Source organism: Gymnoscopelus braueri (genome assembly GCF_963280865.1).
Source record: "Gymnoscopelus braueri genome assembly, chromosome: 19".
In the NCBI taxonomy this organism is placed as follows: domain Eukaryota; kingdom Metazoa; phylum Chordata; class Actinopteri; order Myctophiformes; family Myctophidae; genus Gymnoscopelus; species Gymnoscopelus braueri.
Genome location: NC_137621.1, coordinates 30,420,388 through 30,440,387, shown reverse-complemented (window position 1 = coordinate 30,440,387; position 20,000 = coordinate 30,420,388). Strand labels below are relative to the sequence as shown.

Below are 20,000 nucleotides of genomic sequence, written 5' to 3'. Positions count from 1 at the left end.
TAAACTAATGTAATAATACGTTTTTTCTATTTATGCACGCTTATACTTACCTGCTATATGCTACCTTTTCAAACAGCATGGCTATCGGCATGACCTATGTGCCTGTGCCTGACACATAGGGTTGCTTAAAATAACGTGTAAAGCCTTCAAACATTTACAAGTCAAGTCAAATGAATACACCTGACCTGCCATATTGTGTCCCTGTCCGTTGTCGTTGCATGATATTACAAAAGCATTATTCTTTTGCTGTCATATTACCTATATGCCCAGAAATGGCCATTTCCATTTCGCTTGCTTATTATCGTGGCGGACGTAGCCTACTGTATTGTAAGATCCTGATGTGCGTTTGTAAGTGTTGCCATGTCCGCTTATTATAAGTGACTTTGGGCTTGTTTTTCTGTAAAGTTGCTTGTAGATATTGGTAGTTGGTTACGTTTTGTTTGTGTGTGTAGTTGCTTATTTGGTCTTGCTTCCTAAATGTTTTTTAACCAGTGGTTCTCAAACATTTTCAGGTCAAGGACCCCCCATTTGAAAATATGTTATGCCAGGGACCCCCCCATACAAGATTTGTGTTGTTCAAATGCATCGCGACGCGTTGTTAAAGTGCCATAGTCGCTTCTTTCGGGTTTGTTTTCATATACCTGGTTGCCTGTCTCTCGCAAAACCTGGCAACACTGGCATCTGTGCAGGATGGAGGCATTGGTAGATTTGTTCGTATATATACCCCATTGCACGAGGCTGTCGCTTGCCAAAAAGAACAGATCTACAAGCTAGGTTAGCTTGCAGATCTGTTATTTTTGGCAAGCGACACTGAGCTTAACAACTGTTAAATTATGAATATAAAGTACAGTAAAACATGCATTTCCAGTACTTACATCATGTAATAACACGGTGTCCCCTGCATGATCATACGACGCACACATGTTGTCTTGTTGTTTCACGCCATTATGATCCCCATTGTGCTGTAGCATTTCCTCTGCTCGCTGCTGCAGCTGTGTGTGTGTGTGTGTGTGTGTGTGTGTGTGTGTGTGTGTGTGCGTTATAACGTTGGATGACAGAACATCCCCCCTAAAACTTTTACCCCCCCTTTTCCTCGACAAGGCGTCACTTCCCAGTTCCACTTCTTTAAAGAAACGTCCAGAAATTAAAACTTCATTGGGATCAAAAACAACGATTAAAGAAATATAACCCTCTATATATGTTTTTACTAGGGAACGATCAACGATCTGTTACAAAAGCACCCGGCCTGCTGCTCGAATGCAGTTTTAGCTGTTGTTGTTGAATCAGTTCATCCGCTGCTGCTCTTGATAAACTGGCCGATTATGCATGAAGAGCCAGACAGACATAACAACAGTGGCAGCGTTGCCATACTTTGTGAGAGAAATAAGCACAACTTGCCCAAGGAACAACTTGCCCAAAAGAAGCAACTACGGTAGGCCACATGAATACAAGTCAGGTGGGCACTAGGGACATCTGGGCAACATATTATTTATTGGGACGACTGGGCACCTGGACATCTGGGCACCTGGATATCTGGGCACTAGGGACATGTGGGCACTATGGGACATGTGGGCACCTGGACAACTGGCACTAGGGACATGTGGGCACTAGGGACATGTGGGCACTATGGGACATGTGGGCACCTGGACAACTGGGCACTAGGGAAATGTGGGCACCTGGACTGGCTGGACAACTGGGCACTAGGGACAGGTGGGCACCAGGGACATCTGGGCACCTCGATGTAAAATTGGCTATTTTGTCCAAAATGTTAAAAAATAAAATAGAAAACAAATCTTAAGTAATGTAAAGTATACATGATGTGAACATGCACGGTACATCATTATCAGATGATGCCCAGTTATCCCTAGTGCCCAGATGATTTTGGTGCCCACCTGACCGGCCACATGAGCACTTTTAAACCTATTATGCATCAGCTATTTAAAAAATAGCCAATCTACAACGTGTCACGATGTGACCTTGTAGATCTGCTATTTTCAAAAACTCTTGCAATAAATTGTGGAATGTTTGGAATGTTTTTTGAAACATTCTAACAACACAAATGCTGCCTAGCACAAAAGATTATCATGAAAATATTAGAGAACGACTGGTTTAAATAATAATAATTATAAAAAGTTGGAAGCAAGCCTAAATAAGCAAGTACACTTTAGAAACAAGCCCAAAAAAAAACGCGACTCGCAAACTACCAATATTTACAAGCAACTTAAGAGAAAAAGAAAGTCGCTTATAACAAGCCGACATGGCAACGCTGAACAGTGGCAGAGCGCGGCTGCGTTCCATTTCTTTCCTGCACAAGCAACCTTTGCGGCTTTACGGCACTTTAGTCGATAGATGGCAGTCATGATAAACACAACGAACGAATACATGTTGTGTATTTTAGCCATTGCCTGTAGCAGCTAGCTGGCTTAGCCTGGCTACAGTTTGCTTGTAAGTATAACGGTAACGGCTGAAGGTGAATTGAGTCTCAAAGACTCTCTCAGGCGTCGTTGCATGTTTGAAGATGTTGCAGGTGCAAAGAGTGGTGCTAAACTCCCGACCCGGTAAGTATGTATATATGTATGTATGCAGTGGCGTAAAGTAACTAAGTACATGTACTCAAGTGCTGTACTTAAGTACAGTTTTGAGGTACTTTTACTTTACTTGAGTATTTCCAATGTTCAATACTTTTACTTCTACTCCAGTACATCTCAGAGGCAAATATTGCACTTTTACTCCACTACAATTAATGAAAACTTTAGTTACTACCCAGCTAACAAATTAGTTTCAAAGTAGTTACTAGTTACTTTGATTATTATTACAAATCCTACATTAACTATTTCAGCTCTATTTATATTTTGGCCATTTGAAAATAGCCGATCTACAAGCTCACAATGCAGCAATGCTTGATCGACTATTTTCAAAACAATATATGCAAAAATTATACAATTTGAACTTGTGAAATGGGACATTCTGCATAATGAGTACTTTTACTTTTGGTACTTAAAGTATATTTTGATGCCTGCCAATACTTTGTACTTTTACTCTCAAGTACATTTTGAATTCCAGACTTTCACTTGTAACAGTACTTCTACATTGTAGTATTGATACTTTTCCTCAAGTAAAACATTTGTGTAATTTTTCAGGTTGTTGTTTTTCAGGTTGTTGTTGTATTGCCAACTTGACAGAGTTCTGTAACTCCCTCTCTTAATGAAGGTAAAAATGGGGCGCCAGTCCCAGACAATTTCCGCCTCGAGGACGCTACTCTATCACGTGACCTGAAGCAGGGAGAGGTCCTCGTGCGAACTTCTTACCTCTCAGTCGACCCTTACATGGTAATCCGTAGTATTCTTATGAAACAATCGTAGGTTTGGGGGGCAATAAGCAGTATTAAGAATCCCCATATTATTGTCAAAATCCCTGGATTTACAATATATTGTCAGCAGTCAAAGCCTACCTGTCTCCAGCACTTAAAGGACCACTTAACCCATTTTCAACCAATCTTCATAATTGGTCCTCTCTAATGCTGCTATAAGATGCCACCATTTCTGTCTACTCGGTCTGTGTCTGAGGAGGGCAGAGGGCTGTGGACACTGGACAGTTCAGAAACCTGCCAACCAGTGACACGATCGCCAGGCAGGTTTGCTAAATTCAAACATTTCATTCATTCATTTTATTAATTAAAATACAATGGCTTATATTTCACCATGCTAACTTTCCAGGAAAAGAAAGGCTGTAGTTTCTATTAGCTTGGATTCCCCGATCGGGAGGCAGGTTCTGAACTGAACTGTCCACAGCCCACCACTGACACACAGAGTGAGTAGACGGAAATTGTGTGCCATTTTATGAGCATTATTTAGGACCAATTATGAAGATAAGGTTGAAGGTGCTCCTTTAATTGTTCTGCACTTGCAGAGAGGCATGAGGACAGATTCATTGACACCAGAACTGAACAGACTTGACACTCTCATCATACGGCTGAAGGAGTCAGTCAGGCCCCCGTCTTGCAAAATCTAAAGCAATAAACCCATCTCTGATATCCAATGCAACTGTCCATTATCTTCATAGGTTACTGCTTGTCTATTTTATCAATAACGTCTTTGATGATTGAATAACCGAGAAGTGCAATTTTTTTTATAGTTACATAGTTTATATATCAACAAATCAACGCAAATCTTGAAAATCTTTGAATACATATTTTTTAAAGCGAAGAAGCAAAAGATTTGAGTTACAAATGTCCGCTTAAAAAATAAAATAATCTAATATTGTGCCAGCTGCACTCGGTGCCGCGCTATGAGCTTGTATATCTGCTATTTTTGAATAGCCAAAGAAATCTAAAAATGACACACAGACGTGTTCCCCGGTCTTAGTGGGTTAAATTGATTAGTTTGATTAAGTGTCGCACCCCTAAACCATTCTATGACACCTTTTAGTACTGTGATTCTTTCAGAGATGTCGTATGAATGAAGACACGGGGGCTGAATACCTGACACCTTGGGCTCTGTCTGAGTGTGCGGATGGTGGAGGTGTCGGGGTCGTGGAGTCCAGCTGCTGTGACACCTTCTCTGAGGGAGATGCAGTGACTTCATTTAGCTGGCCTTGGCAGACCCACAATGTTCTAAAAGCAAGTCTTTTACAGAAGGTAACGTTACTGTATGTACTTCAACAGTTTGTATTCGTTTTAATTGTTAATATCTTTTTTACAGATCAAATTTGTACACTCTCAGAGTTAAATTAACACTCAGGTTTTTGCCGTGTACTCATACTGTCATAATCTTTCTACCACAGGTTGATCCCCAGCTGGTTGACGGACATTTGTCCCACTTTGTGGGTGCAGTTGGCATGACGGGCCTCACTGCATTTCTGGGCATGAGAGAGAAGGGTCATGTGACCAAAGGAGCCAATCAGACCCTGGTGGTGAGCGGAGCAGCTGGGGCTTGTGGGTCCATAGCTGGGCAGGTAAATCCAAAGTGTAATAATGCATTTTGTGAATATAACACCTTTTTTTTATACACATGTAGGGTTTTATTCTAACGTGTGACATATACTGTACCTGGGCCAAATGTCTTCTGAATGTTACTAATGTTATCATCTCTTTTAAACCATTTACTTAAAAACTTGTTTTTTATCATTGTTTTTACAATATTGAGTAATGAGCATCTGGTTACACGTTTCCAACTTTGTTGCAAGTTTCCATAGAAACCAGAAAGAGAACCAGGCATTTGTATTTTTATTTTAATGTACTATTTTGATTTACTACGAATTTCTCATGATTTGGGGAGAAGATTTCTATACGTATCCCTCTCCAGCCCTATAAATTGCTTTGGCAGCATTATTAACAGTCCTCCTGAGTCCTTGTAAGCATTTACTTGGCAATAATAAGCATAATTATTTTTTAAATAGGACCGTGGACAATACTAGCAAGGAGCCATTTTCATTTAACATCAAGTGGTAATACAAACTATGTCCTCCATAATGATATGGGCCTGCATGCTTAGGAAAAATAAGATCATTAAAATGCCAATTGAATAAAGTTAAAGTGCAAAATAACTTTTGGAGATATGGCGCCTCAAGTGTGCATGCGACAAGAAATGATCTTGACTCTTGAAACTTGAAGCAAAACCCTAATAAAGTAGTTTTCTCTCATCCTTCTCTTTCCCAGATAGGGCGTCTGGATGGCTGTGCGAGGGTGGTGGGGATCTGTGGTTCTAATGAGAAATGTAAAGTTCTCGTAGAGGATCTGGGTTTCTCTGCGGCAGTCAACTATCGCCAGGAAGACATTTCCACCAGGCTCAGGACGTGCTGCCCTGACGGGATAGATATTTACTTTGACAATGTGGGAGGCCCCATTAGTGATACTATAATAGCACAGGTACAGTAATGGACTCATTAGACCCATTTACGCGGTTCTCTTGTGTAATGAATTGTACTACCTCTATTTACTATAATAAGAATAATAAATGTAAATGTTGTTATTGACACAAAAACATGTTTACAGACCAACCATGAGGTACTGAATGAGCATCAATACACATCTACTATAATAAGAATGATAGCAAATGAAGATACCTATACATACTGTAGGTATTGAAATGGTGCGCTTATCCACAGTGCAACCATAGAACAAGCTTCAATACTAGATCATAATAATATAATATTACAAGCTGCCACAAGTACTTGGGTCAGAGCCCTAGTTCAAACAAGGACATTTCAAGTATAGCTTTGACTGCAGGAAATAGATGACATATGGGGGTTGAAGTTTTTGCTGATCTGCAGATTCCATTATGCATCTGCACGTCAGTCAGTTGTGTAGAAGTGGTGGACACAGAGGAGTTCTCCTTTCCTGACCACTACGTGTGTCCTTTTCTTGTAAACTCTCATCTTTCTCCCACTTCCCCTCCACCTACAGATGAATGATGGTGGTCATGTGGTCCTGTGCGGTCAGATATCTCAATACAACAAGGATGTGCCTTACCCTCCGCCTCTGAGCAAGGAGACACAGGAAGTTCTGCAGAGCAGGAATATCACTAGGGAGCGATTCATGGTGCTGAACTACATGGATAAAATGCAGGCTGCCCTCATTCAGCTCAGCCACTGGGTTAAATCTGGACAAATGAAGGTGAGGGCTCTCTCTGTGTGTGCGTGTGCGTGTGCGTGCGCGTGCGCGTGCGTGTGTGTGTGTGTGTGTGTGTGTGTGTGTGTGTGTGTGTGTGCAGTATGAGAGAGAGAGTGTGTAGACTTGCCCAACATTAATAATTGTCTCCATTTATCAGGTCTTGGAAACAGTGGTGGATGGCATTGAGAATACGGGAGGTAATGTGTGATAATTTACCTTTTCACCCAGCCCAATATCTATAACATTACTGTTGAAATAATTCTTTTGGTGTATTCACTCGTACAAAAACATTATATGTAGTCCGTTTTCTCTTTGTACGTCAAGTGACTATTTTCAATGCAGTGACGTATAACTTTTGGAAATTAGTTTCATTCAAATCAACAGAAATATTGTCTTGTTCTTTTGCAGAGGCGTTTTGCTCCATGATGAAAGGTGGAAACATTGGCAAGCAGATCATTAAGATGTGATTGAAGCACCCACACTATGAAGAGCTTCTGTCTTTGCTAACATTTACTGAATGAATCCTGATGTAGTGTTGAGAGTATCAAAACATACTGTAAATACATTAGTACTTGTGGTGGGGGTACAGTATATGAAATGATTGAATTCAGAATGTACAGTGCATGTTCAGAATTTGAACTTGCACTGTACTTAAACGTAAAATAAAATAATTAATTGTAAATCAGTCTCACAGCAGTATTTCAATGTTGCAGTTTACATAATTGATATAGTGGCCAAAGTATTGGCCACTATATCAGAAAAAACAGGACTTCTGATTTACCATAATGAACAATTTATTCCACAGCACTATAAACCATTAATGAAATCAAATTGTGGTTTGCTCTCATTTGTCACTTTAAAAACATGTGGCATGTGTAAAATCATCGATTTCTTAATATATATTGAAGTAGTTTTTAGTAGACGATCTGGAAAAATCCTGATTTACACCAGTCCGTACAGTCAAAGTTAACTTTTCTGGTGGTTAATACTCAATGTACAGTACCAAACAATCGTCACTAGTTTATGATTGGTGGCATTTCGTGCTGATGACAGTAGAAGTGAGGCTGATCCCTTTTAGACAAGGCATTGGTGCTTATGATGATGCTTAAAAATAACGGTCCCATGCATAAAAATGGGGATACTGAGCTGAACTAAAAGAAAAATCCAATCAGGAAGTCTGGGTCACCGGGTGGCGCAAGGATACATTTCCTGCCCACCATCGTGGAGACTGGGGTTTGAATCCTCCACGGTGCATCCGGCTTGGCCGGGCGCTCCAATGAACACAATTGGCCGTGTTTGCAATGGGAAGCCGGGCGGGGATAGCAACCTCTGTCACTGCAGGTTTGTCGGGGTGCCTGTTCAGCGGGGAGTGGAACTGAGAAGGCCAACGTATTCCTCTGAATGTCAGGTGAAAGGAAACCGCTAGCAACATCACGTGTATTGCAGGAGGGCCGTGGTCGTCTCTACACCCTCTCCAAGACCAGCCAATAGGGGTCAGCAGTGACAGACTATGTGGGGAATTTGGAATTAGCATAACGACTTCATTGGGGGAAAACATTTGTTTTTTTAGCTGAGAATACTGCCCCCCAGTGGACCTGTCAGATAACTTGTCTTGTACTGAATGAGCATCAATACACAGATTTTAAAATGTAATCTCGAGACAGAAATCTAATCAAGAGAACTGTCAGATTGCCTTATTTGGTACTGCTCTCTCACTTAAAAAAAAATGGGAGTTCACATTCAGTTGAGCTTTCACAGAAGCAAAGGCTTATCAAACAAATAGGTAGCTAATGGTTTTTCATTAACATTACCTGTGAAAAATGTCCCAAGTCCATAGTGGATGAGAGACCGTCTCAATATTATCTATTAAAACATGCCATACTTGAAGGCAGTGGGGGTCCCTTTCACGTGGGTTTTTACTGTTAAATAAACACAGTGGTCCAGTGGGATAAGCTGTGATGGGCCACATAATTCCCAGTAGCTTCCCATATCCTTGTAGATTCAAATTAGGATGTAATAGTTAAAACATTTTTGTCTTGTTACAGCTTTGAGCACAAAATAAATTACATTTTAGACTAATATAGACTGAGTTATGCATGCAACTATGAATTCTGGATGACTGCCAGAGTTCTCGGTCACTCTGAATCTTGGCAAAAAAAAGGTTTTTATACTGGGCGTGTAAGCCCCGTCGTCCCAGGTGACTTTGTTAGTATAATTACTCAACCAGCGCATGCACAAGATGGAAGCATCCAGTGCTAGAAACACTGCCTCTGATGGTCACCCAGAATTCATAGATCCGTAGTTGCATACATAACTCTCGCCTGCTCTCACACACACACTCACAAAAGGAAGTTACATTCTGAACAAGGATGATTTCACAAACAAAGCTGTAAAAATTAACTTCATATTCTTTGCTTAACCTAGACAGACTGATTGTAAGGGAGGACAATCCTCCTAGATTAAGATCCCCATCAACAGTGCAGTGATACAAACATGGGAGGAGGGGGATCACACAGTACAAACAAAATAAATAAACGGCATAATACAAGTGCATCTTCATTTCACCACAGCTATAAATCACATTCATCATTTCTTAAACTTCTTTTTAGCCACCACACGTCTACATTGTTCAACATGGTTTATCACTGAGCTACTGCAGTATAAAAAACATCAGTTACTGAAAAACTACCGGGTCCAGCCTAATGTTCAAGTGCTCACTTTCCTGAGAAACGCACAGCTGATGTAGTGTGACATTTAGCAAGGAGTATGAGAAGTCAGGCCAGCCTCTGTGTCGTCATCATGTTTGGCATCACAATACAGTAGTCCAGAAATAAAAAAAATTGCAGGAAATTTGAAATTGCCTAGGCAGTTCAGCTATGTGCAAAAAGGTTTGTACACATACCATAATTAAAAAATTCATACATGAATTAAGTACTGGTTTGATCTGTGTGTAAGTGTACTAAGTATGACTTAAAATGTATAAACATTTTATAGAAAATGTAACCACTTGAACCCTAGCATCCCTATTCTGGGGGGAATATCTGCTAAAAAATAGCCGATCTACAAGCCCAATATGTGTCGCAACGCGTTGTGAGCTTGTACATAGGCTATTTTCGGCCAAGAGAATTGATGTAGAGGGAAAAGTAAAGAAGAGACCCCCGGTCAACTACGTACCAGCTAGGTACCAGTTTCCAGCCATAGCTGCGGTGTCGCGGTGCGGACACTGCAGCTATGGCTGCCTAGAGGCAGTGGATTCGTCTATAGAGGGTTTAAGTGGTTAAGCTCGGTAGCTGATGCCATTTATCCATGTTATGGACATGTTGGGGGGGGGGTGGTACAATATACTCCTTGCTCATTGAGGGACACTAATGTGTCAGTAAAGGGGAGGGGTGGTCAGTGGTTTGGCACGTTCAGCCTTCGTCAGGGAGCAAAATGGGTTTGAATTAAAAACTTAATTTCGCTCTTATTCATCCTTTGGCAGAGGTAAGGTGGCAGTTGGCCAAGGCAACCCTTCCAAAAAAAAGTGCTAGATCTAGAGTCAACGAGTCAGCTTATTTTTGTCTGAGACCACGGCACAACACAGCTCTCATATAGTACTATCATCTACAGCATACAGAGGACCAGTTCCCGTACAGCGAAACGCTATATACCCTCCTTCATTATATCCAAGATTGTTTTTCTTTTTACACTGTACACATGCTATGAACATGGCCAGAAATGTGCTCACAATAACATGCATATTAAAACGATACTACCTAGAAACAGGATAGTGGGTGATATAAAGTGACTTTGGAAGGAGGTGAAAGACAGGTGAAGGGAGTAAAAATGCTGTGTGTGGAATGGGGGTGGCATGTGGGTAGTGCAATGACAAAATATATAACTGAGGAGAGGAAACACATATTTTTAACATGTTTCACACAGCTATTGTGTGGCGACCCTCACCCACACTCCACAAAGATGAAATAATAATAATAGTTATGTTCATGTGTCATGCATTTCCCCTGTGAGCTTGTGTGTTGTTGTGCACTTGCATTGTTCGTGCTCCTGTTTGAGATTATGTCTATGACAATGCTGTTACGCTCTGATGACTGTGACTAAGAAGTTTGTACATGCAACTCTGTGGTTTGTACAGTATGCCGCACATAGTTACAGAGATAAACAAATGAGACAAACTCTCCAGCTTGTGTGTTTGCAAAACTGTATATTCTGTCAACTAGGATGGATGAATATTCGCTTTGCTTTGCTGGGTGAACCGCCAGTGCCGTGGACTCACTGGAAGCAGTCTTTTGAGCTTTCTGTAATGGCTCTCGATTTCACCGGAATCAGCGCAGCACAGAAACGTGCAAAACGGTACAATAATAATAAATTAAAAAATTAAAAAATCCAATGGCGCTAAGGCCACAAATACAGTGTGCGATTTTACAGATCTGTTTTTTTTGTTTTAGTTTTCTCAACATAGCTGTACAAACATATCAATGTTGTTTGCGATGCTCAAAATATTGTCAGTTTGTTGTCTCAGTGTCCACAGGTTATACAGGACCTGTGTTGGAGCTGAAACGGTTTGTAAAAGTACAGTGGTTTTCAAAGTGGGGGGCCAGGGGGCTAATTGGAAACTATGGGGGAAGAAATATAGATATAAAAACTTGTATTTCAATTCAAATTCAATTCAACCTAGCATCCCTATTTTGCTCATGTCATAATATTTTAGGCATGTGATTTTCCAAACTTTTATTTTTTTTGTTTTTTTTGCCGTTAGCGGAGCCGCAGCCAGAGGCCATGGCTATTTGGGGGTCCTTGGCATGGAAAGGTTTGGGAACCCCTGTTATAAGACATAAAGGAAACTCTAAAAATATGATAAGTTGATGTGCAGAATCTGCTTTACTTGAACAGACCAGTGTTGGGGAATACAACTAAAACCCTGCCCACCATGGCCCCCCCATTTCATTTGAAATGGCTGGAACAGCTAAATAAGGAAGTGAGGCTCAAGGAGAACTGGGGTGGCACAGTGCAAAAAAAAACAAAAACAAAAATGTTACTGTCAAGAGGGAGAGGTGGTCTTGCTGTTGTCACGTAGATGAGGTGCCGGGCCCGTCCAGGCGCGGTACACCAGCAGCAGGCTGAGGCCCAGCGCCCACGTGCGGACCGGAGACAGGAAGAAGGCCAGCAGGCCGTAAGTCTCCAACAGGAAGTAGCAGGAGTAGGCCTGCCAGGTCAGGAGGAGCAGCATGGCAGCATGCACCACCAGAGTCCGCCAGCGGCAGCTTGGCCGCAGGAAGTGGGAACGAAAGGTGTTGCCGCGGCAACGCTGGTTCAGGCTCCAGCACAGGTAGCAGGTGAGGGGCATGTTGAAGAAGAGCAGCTGGACAGGAAGCAAGGAGGAAGGAATTCATCTTTAACCGCACACGATGAATGAGTCGTTTTTGGAACAAATCATCTGGATACATTTAGATTCATTGTACGGGCTTGGACGGCCGGCGAAGCAACCGGTGACAAAGCGATGCCCACTGCTTCTTTTTTTTTAACGCCTTTACCACACCGACTGAATTCCTCCACCCAGATTAGGAAGGACCGCCGTCCGTCCTTCGCATTGGTTCCGCAATGCAGGTTTTTGATTTAATGCCCAAACTGTTACCATCCACCTCTAACCCACACAGAAATAGAACGTCACCAGACTTATCAGCAGGCTGAAAGTCTGGCTACACGAGATTATCCCCTGCCTGCTTCACACCTGTGAACACGGCCACATCTGGCAAAGCTAGAGGCACCGCTGAGGAATCGAACCACTGTCTCCATGGTGGTAGGCAGGAACTTAACCCCTGCACCACACGGACGTCTCATCTTATTTTTTTAGCCTGGTGAGCCCATTATTTTTCGTTTCAGCATAAGCAGGAAATTTACAGTATTCCGTTTTTCTTTTATGCATGCTGTCAACACATGTCACCAGTGTTAATATGGAAACCCCACACTATCTATAGAAAGGTCTACTTACTTGAATGACGCCAACAACGTAGGTGAGACTGCCCTCCAGGAAGTGGCCATCGATGAATACTCCAAATGCGAAGCAGGCACCACCGTGCCCATCTATCATTTCTCCTATGAACCACGGGCCTGTAGGACGACAGAACAAGCCCACGACGGCCGTCATGATAGAAGAAGTAGGGCTTTTACAATACCAAAATGTACACCCTATAGTACTACTTTTGTCTGGCCAACACAAAGGACTCACCCAAGGCTGTACACAGGTTGAAGAGTAGTAGAGAATAGTAGAAGGTGTTCATCTTACTGACCAGGTGGAGGGAGAAGCAAGCTTGAGAGGACAGCCCCGTAGATGCTGGAGAGGAATGGCAGTAAATGAGTTATAGTGTCTCAATGACATAATGAACAAAATGACTATTATTTTCCAAAGAATATCAATATACACATTAAAATAAATATCATTTCAATGATTATATTTCAATATCATTTGCAGAACTAACTTCATTTCTTGTAATGCAACCACTTGTATGTGCTATGTTTTGCTCCGAAAAACTGAACATTCGGATGAAGTCATGGCTGAGAAGATGGGAAAAGCATGGTTTATACATTTTGCAGCTCAAGCTGGAGGTGAGACGCTTCTCAGGTCAGCTCACTCTCACTGGCTACTGCAGGTTTCTGGTCATTTACAATTCAAAACCAGGGACTCTGATCCAGTCGATAACATTAACATTAAACCCCTCAGGCTACAGGATTATTTGGGAAGATGATCAGTTCAGACCAGCCTCAAATTGGGAACGCCCCCATTCCCAATTCGAGCTGTGATTGGTAGCAGCATCAGCTGAGAGCTAACGTTACTGAGCTTTGATTGAGCTGTGGTTGACGTACAGTAGCAGCATCAGCTGAGCTGTGTGGTTCGTTCAATGCATGTGGCACACAGTTGTGCTGTGATTGGTCTACGTGGGACAGATACATATAGAAAACAGAGACAGCTATAGAGATAGACAAAGCCTGTTCTAGACGCCATAATACAAAAAAAATGACATATAACATGAAACCGTTTCAATGGGAGGTGTAGCTGACCTCTGCCAGAGGGGACAGGGAGGAACCTGAAGACCAACAGTATGATGACATTCAGCAGCATGATGATGATGAAGGCCACGCGGCCCAGGATGTAGTGGTCCGTGAGGAGGATGAAGGACTGAACAAAGCCGAAGCTGGGAGACAGTTCCTCCTCCAAGGTGAACTGCTGCTCCTGCACTGTTGACCGCCCTGCAGAGTCCTGACAGACACACACACACACACACACACACACACACACACACACACACACACACACACACACACACACACACACACACACACACACACACACACACACACACACGCACATATAAAAAAAACTGATCATCGTCATGATTCCATTGCACGGAACATAAATGAATCAAACGTCAAACACAATTAAACAAACCATTCCAGCATAATGTAGAACAGTACCAACTACCAACCTCCACTTTGACCTGGATGCTGTGTAGTCCAGTGAGGTAGAGAGAGGGGTCCCACAGCACCACATACAGAGGGCCCCCAGCAGACTGACCAGCCCCTACTGGCTCCCCGTCCACATTCACATGCACTGCTGTGATCTGAGCCTCAGAAAAGGCCAAAATTCTGTGTGGAAAAGAGGAGGAACAGAAGTTAGAATAGTAGTGAAAGCTGATGGAAACCATACAAGAAAGCTGTACTGGGTTTGCAGGGTAACAGGAAACGTCATACATAGAAAATCCATGTCAATGTACTGTCTAGAAAACTGAACTTTAAAACAAAAGATCCTGAACACTCACATCCGTATGCAATATTTTTACTGTCATACAGACGAACAGGTGGTCAAATATAATTATGATAAACGATAACACTGGCTGGAAATCTTACATAGACAGGTGTTACATAAATAAACATATAATGCATAGGAGAAAGTGAGTCATAATTGGAAGAAGATGGAGATGGTGTTAGTGTGGGAGTCTGTCACGGTTCAGGATGACACACACAGAAGGAAGACCTGATGTGCGTTGATCTTCGTATTCGACCCAGAGGCTCCAGGCCGGGGTGCAGGTACTGTGCCTCCTTGGGGTTGGTGATGAGCACAGCAGGCCACTGCTCAAACGTCAGGTCAGAGAAACTCAGCATGTCATGATCAAAGGCTAGAACTCTATACCTGTAGCAAGGCATTCAAACAGGAAAGAACCATGAAATAAGGAGTGCAACAGTTAATCAGATCTAATCGATTTAATACATTGAACATTTCATAAAATATTAGATTCATAATCCGTAATCGATCAGTATTTTGGGCACATCATTATAGGCTAAACGTTTCAATTTTTTAAACTAAATGTAAAAATAGCAAGATCGTCTGTATTGACTATTTCTGCATGACACAGTTGCCTGACAAGGTTTAAAATAAACTGAAGAGGGCCGTGCGGGGCGCTACGCGTGGGTTAACCCAGTTTTTAACAAATTCCATAATGAAATAGCCACATCAATAAAGGTTTTTTTATTTTCACCAGAAGAGTGCCTTTGCTGAACATTTACAGTCCCCTACCAAAGAGCACCTTCGCTACACTTTTTTGAACTTCCGAGCACCCAGACCCTTTCTTTTTTTCTGAACACTAATAATCGTAAAATAATAAAAAATACATTTTTCTTTATAAGCGCTTCCCAATTAATCAATTAATTAAAAAAGTAATCAACAAAATAATCGCTAAGAAAATAATCGATGGTTGCAGCCCTACATGAAATGTACCAAAAGATGCAAAGAAAGAGAGGCAAATGGAAGGAAAGAACCAAAGAAAGAAAAAAGGAATAATGAATGTCATGCTCAATATCCTGTATATTACCTGCGGTTGTCCATCCAGTCCCCCAGCTCCAGCTCCAGGGTACCTTGGGGGTGTCGGCTGTGCAAGACTGGCATCAAACCTCCCAGAGTGTGCAGGTGTCCACACAGATAAGCGACAGCTGAGCTGCACACAGGGGGCAGTATACATTATGTACAGTACTGTATACACCACATAAAGCAAACTAATGCGTCAGCAGTTATGTAATAGTAACAACAGTAGAACAACAGCCTTATGTTTGCAAATAGCAGAGGTATACCCAGTGCTGTATTGGTGATTTTGTTAGTGGTGAGATATTAATGACGTCACGCGCACGTCGCTTAACACCTACACTACAGGTCACACAATGGACAATTGATATGCATCTAGGCTCATTCCTATGTTAATTTATGCTGGTGTGACATCCGGCAGTCGTGAGCCTTTGTAAACTTTGTTGAGATGTGAATTACGGGTTGTTTAAAATCAATGCATGTGCGTGCGTGTGCTCCTGCTCAAAAAAGGGGTTGCACGGCGTGTTACCGCGTCCCATGACCAATGCATCCCTGGGTATACCAATGCAAATTCATCCACGCATTCCACTGTTACCTCATCACGTCCCTGACTCCAGGAGAGGGAGAGATGACAGTAGAGGTGGTGTAGTGACCAAACCAGATGGACTGGTTGCTGCTACGACTCTCAGCCCTAAACGATGCAAGCAAGTTCATCTGGGTCTGGGAGCCGTTGGCAGGGGAAAAACACAGGTTATCAGCTTTTGTCACTCAGTGCTTGTTGTAAGTGATGCATTTTCACAGAGGAACACTCAACCATCTCACCACAGTACACACTGTAATTACAGCAGGTATTCATTTATTTGCATACCTTTCTAAGCCACACACACACGTATAGCAAATGCATTTTACCAGACAGATCAGAGTGCAGGGGTTAAAACAGATCTAAAATGAATAAACGAGGGAGTTAATTACTTATGATGCCTACAGTTTATATATCATTCACTGATTGCATTTTATTATCTACAGCTCCACTCTCCCACCCAGCAGGCCTACCTGGTTAAGAATCCCAAAGAAATTATATGGCCTCTTGGGTCCTGGTGTGAGGGTAGCATCGGCGCAGATGAAGGAATAGTTTCCAAAGTGCGTTTTGTGAACATAATGGAAGGAGCCAACTTTCTGATTAGCTGAGTACTTTCTAGAGAGAAACATCAAAGTAAAGAAAGTCAAAGTAGGCAACAACAGCGCATTTTGGAAGCGAGCCAGCAGCTGGCATCCAGAATGATCTCAGGGATAATCTAATTCACGAAGCTATAGAGATGAATGAATGAGGCCTCTAATGCCTCTGAGGGAATTTGTCTTGCAGGAGATGACCACAACATTAGAAACATTAAGGAGACATGACATCAATCAGCTTCAAGAGCAACAGAACAATGAGGCATAAAAGATTGTTCATGTCAAAAGGACAGGAGCAGCAGTCTGTCCACGCAGGCTGTTGCTTCTATTTCTGTCTTTCAGATAGCTCAGATAGCTTGGATTAAAGTCAATAAATGGGCCTGCTACCACTCAAGTTTCAAAGGCAGGCAACACAGTAAAGAGACGTGTACTATGGTTTACAAACAGTCAGATAAGACTAGGTGTAAATCACACTTTCAGTTTAGGGGTGCAACAGTTAAGCGAACTAACACATATCGTTTTGAATAAAATAATCGATTTGGGGGGTTGAATTATTTATTTATGCAACAGTTAACCACTTTTAACCTGCCACCCTTTTAGGTATGTTTACACTTCTGACTAATATAGTATTCAATCAATCAATTAATCAAACAAACAAATATGTAATTATAGACTAAATCGTTCAGAAAGAGTGAACGCTATTGTGTTTTCTATTTTCACAATTCTTGCACGACATTGTTGTATGACAATGTATAAAATAGAGCTCAAGTGGTTAATCAGGCTAATTGATTTAGTATATTATTTGATTTTTTTGATTTTTTGTATGTGTGTGTGTGTGTGTGTGTGTGTGTGTGTGTGTGTGTGTGTGTGTGTGTGTGTGTGTGTGTGTGTGTGTGTGTGTGTGTGTGTGTGTGTATATATATATATATATATATATATATATATATATATATATATATATAGATACATACAGTATATAAAAAGGACATGCTTAATTGCATTAGTTGCATCCCTACTTCATGCCTAGATCATGGTGTATTGACCACACCATATTACAGACCTGTAATAGTTGTTGACGCTGTCCAACGAGATTATGTTGAAGGCATCTGTTGGGAGAACGGAAATGGGGTAAGACACTGAACAGTGAGCTCCAAGCACATCAGAGACGACATGAAAGCCCATTGACATTTAACTGTTATGAACACCAACAGGACAGACCAGACCAATTATAAAAATGACAGTGGGCAGTTCTTTTCAGTTCCCTTGTCGTTTATAGGAAAACAAGAGGGGAACAGCACAAAGGAGGGAATGTACTAGCAGAATTCAATCCCAGGGCAGGAGGGCTATGTGTGTCCAGAGAGACAGTGGATGGGGGTGTCTTAACCAAAGAACAACAGTCCAATATTCAGAAGAAGAATTTCCTTCGAGACAATGGATGTTTAATTCCAGGACAATATTTCCTCGTGTTACTCTGAGATATCGATCGACATCATTCCCTCGTCGTTACCAGAGAAAGAAAACGAAGAAAAAGAACATGATAAACTGACAGGACATTTGTTCAACATATGTGATCAATAGTATAAGAATATCTGTCAGGAAAAGAAATGCCTCCACAGATACAATATCATGGATTTTTCTAGACCATAACAAAGTGGGGATATCTTGTTTCGCATCTAATAGCCCACGATCCAATAATGGAAGGGGGGGGGGGCGGGGGGTTCATAGGATGCTACAATAAACAGTTGCATGGACAATGGGCACTTTACATTCTCCAATATGCTGTAATCTGTTTCTCTGATGCTAGTTCAGTTCAAGGAACAGCATTATGCAGAGCAAAGTTACAAATTGCAGTGTTGGTTTGGGATGCTCCAAAATATGTGGGCGGTGGAGAAAATGACATGCTAATTAAGTTCAACATCAACATAACAAAGGAAATATCAACATAACAAAGGATGTTCTCTGACATCACAGAGGAAGAAAACATTTATTGGAAAGCCATTATTAGGAGATGCTTGTAATTTAAAAATCAACATTTTGTGATTTATTTCCCCCCTACAGATTATTTACATACAGTAGCTCTAGTGGTAATCACCATGATTTCCACGGATGTCGATCCATTTTGTGCGCTCCATCACTCTGGACCTCTTCAGTACGTTGTGATAGGCCTGCCACTCCACCTCATGCTGAAGAGACCCAACCTTACTCTCTGTCTTAGCATCTGTCAGGTCTCCTGTCATACACAAAGAGAGAGAAATATTGATGTTTGACGATTCAAGGTCAGGGATGAAGCACATTCAGTTCTACTGTCAGAAAGATCTATGTTAGAGTCAGAAAAATGAGGACCCCACCCACTCCAGTGAGGCAATGTGCAGCCACACTGCATACAAGACTCTTCCTAGCCATCTGACGATGTGAAAAGCTCCCATGTGTAAAACATGAGACACAAAATTAGTTTGACGTTACTTAACAAGCAGGAGAGAACTATGTAATTACCCGTTGCAAGCACCAGAGCTGGTTTGATAACCTCAATGGTTTTGGTGCAGAACTTTTCAAAGTCTGGAATGCGTCTTGGGTCACGGAATCGGCTAATGTGAATGTCAGAAACCTTGAATAAAAAATAATAAAAAAACACCAAAATGTGAAAGAATTAATGAATAAACAAACATTAATTAACATTAGATGAAACATCAAAGCAGAGTGACGACAAGGAAGGAATTATCTCAGATCCACCCGGCTTGTCCTCCTTGTATAACCAGGTTACTATGTACAGACAGTGTACCAACAGAGTCCAAAGTCTTCACTACTGCCTGTGGTCGTGCTGAGATCTTCTCTTATTTTTTCAATGATAGCTCTTCGGTCAGTGACCCAGTTCATTTTGTCAGGAGTTAAAATAGGCTGGCAGGGCATCAAATCCAGCTATAGCCAAAAATTCTGTGTCCTACTTAATTCATCACTTTGACAATGTTAGTCAATAATCTAATATCAGTGGTTCTCAAAGTGGGTTCTCAGGGTTCCTTGAGGGGGTTCAAAATGGACCCTTACAGGTCTGTATAACTCTGACATTTGTACACTCTCAGCGTTATGGGGGTCTTTGAAATCAAAAGGTTTGAGAACCACTGCTCTGTATGAAGCCAATGCTCTGTGAAGTCAATTTGACAGTGCACAGCTATAACAACAAAGACAGAATAACACCTGCTATATATCCCTCACCTGTATGAACCAGAATATATTGTCCAGATCGCCGTTGGGATACGGTGGCAGCCCCCCAGAGCCAGACACGTCTCGGGGGGCAGAGGAGGAGCTGATGCTCCTCTTGGGGTGCCAAGCCGTGTCATAGCTGTCCAGCACCCAGGAGGTGATGCACGC

General features: G+C 41.8%; 3 protein-coding genes across 5 annotated transcripts in view; 1 reads left to right on the top strand and 2 right to left on the bottom strand.

Moving 5' to 3' along the window:
* The window catches only part of mideasb (mitotic deacetylase associated SANT domain protein b), a 31,229-nt gene extending 30,216 nt beyond the window's left edge, over positions 1-1,013 (bottom strand). Inside the window, exon 1 of one of the 2 annotated variants that reach the window (XM_080413745.1) lies at positions 876-1,013. The gene's annotated coding sequence lies outside the window, so the exon portion shown is untranslated. Of the gene's footprint in view, positions 1-258; positions 289-875 lie in introns of those variants that run through there. The other variant, XM_080413747.1, reaches the window with a different exon arrangement.
* Positions 1,014-2,335: 1,322 nt separating this feature from the next.
* ptgr2 (prostaglandin reductase 2) lies at positions 2,336-8,165 on the top strand. 2 transcript variants are annotated; one of them, XM_080414707.1, is made up of 8 exons: positions 2,336-2,558; positions 3,211-3,329; positions 4,445-4,636; positions 4,783-4,953; positions 5,657-5,866; positions 6,404-6,613; positions 6,768-6,807; positions 7,019-8,165. In XM_080414707.1, exons 1-8 carry the CDS (start codon positions 2,519-2,521, stop codon positions 7,075-7,077), a joined length of 1,041 nt encoding a protein of 346 aa, XP_080270833.1. In that variant the 5' UTR covers positions 2,336-2,518; the 3' UTR covers positions 7,078-8,165. The 2 variants fall into 2 exon arrangements, with proteins under 2 accessions (XP_080270833.1, XP_080270834.1); XM_080414708.1 differs by lacking the exons at positions 2,336-2,558; positions 3,211-3,329 and adding an exon at positions 3,359-3,810.
* Positions 8,166-10,675: 2,510 nt separating this feature from the next.
* Positions 10,676-20,000, bottom strand: part of tmem62 (transmembrane protein 62) — a 9,662-nt gene continuing 337 nt past the window's right edge. The window contains exons 1-13 of the mRNA XM_080414706.1: positions 19,845-20,000; positions 19,128-19,239; positions 18,727-18,864; positions 17,695-17,740; positions 16,515-16,656; positions 16,057-16,181; positions 15,475-15,597; positions 14,640-14,795; positions 14,092-14,251; positions 13,667-13,865; positions 12,837-12,941; positions 12,600-12,718; positions 10,676-11,969 (exon numbers count right to left, since the gene is read on the bottom strand). The exon at positions 19,845-20,000 is cut by the window's right edge and continues 337 nt beyond it. Of these exons, the coding sequence (XP_080270832.1) occupies positions 11,649-11,969; positions 12,600-12,718; positions 12,837-12,941; positions 13,667-13,865; positions 14,092-14,251; positions 14,640-14,795; positions 15,475-15,597; positions 16,057-16,181; positions 16,515-16,656; positions 17,695-17,740; positions 18,727-18,864; positions 19,128-19,239; positions 19,845-20,000 (1,902 nt within the window). The 3' untranslated portion in view covers positions 10,676-11,648. The remainder of the gene's footprint in view (positions 11,970-12,599; positions 12,719-12,836; positions 12,942-13,666; positions 13,866-14,091; positions 14,252-14,639; positions 14,796-15,474; positions 15,598-16,056; positions 16,182-16,514; positions 16,657-17,694; positions 17,741-18,726; positions 18,865-19,127; positions 19,240-19,844) is intronic.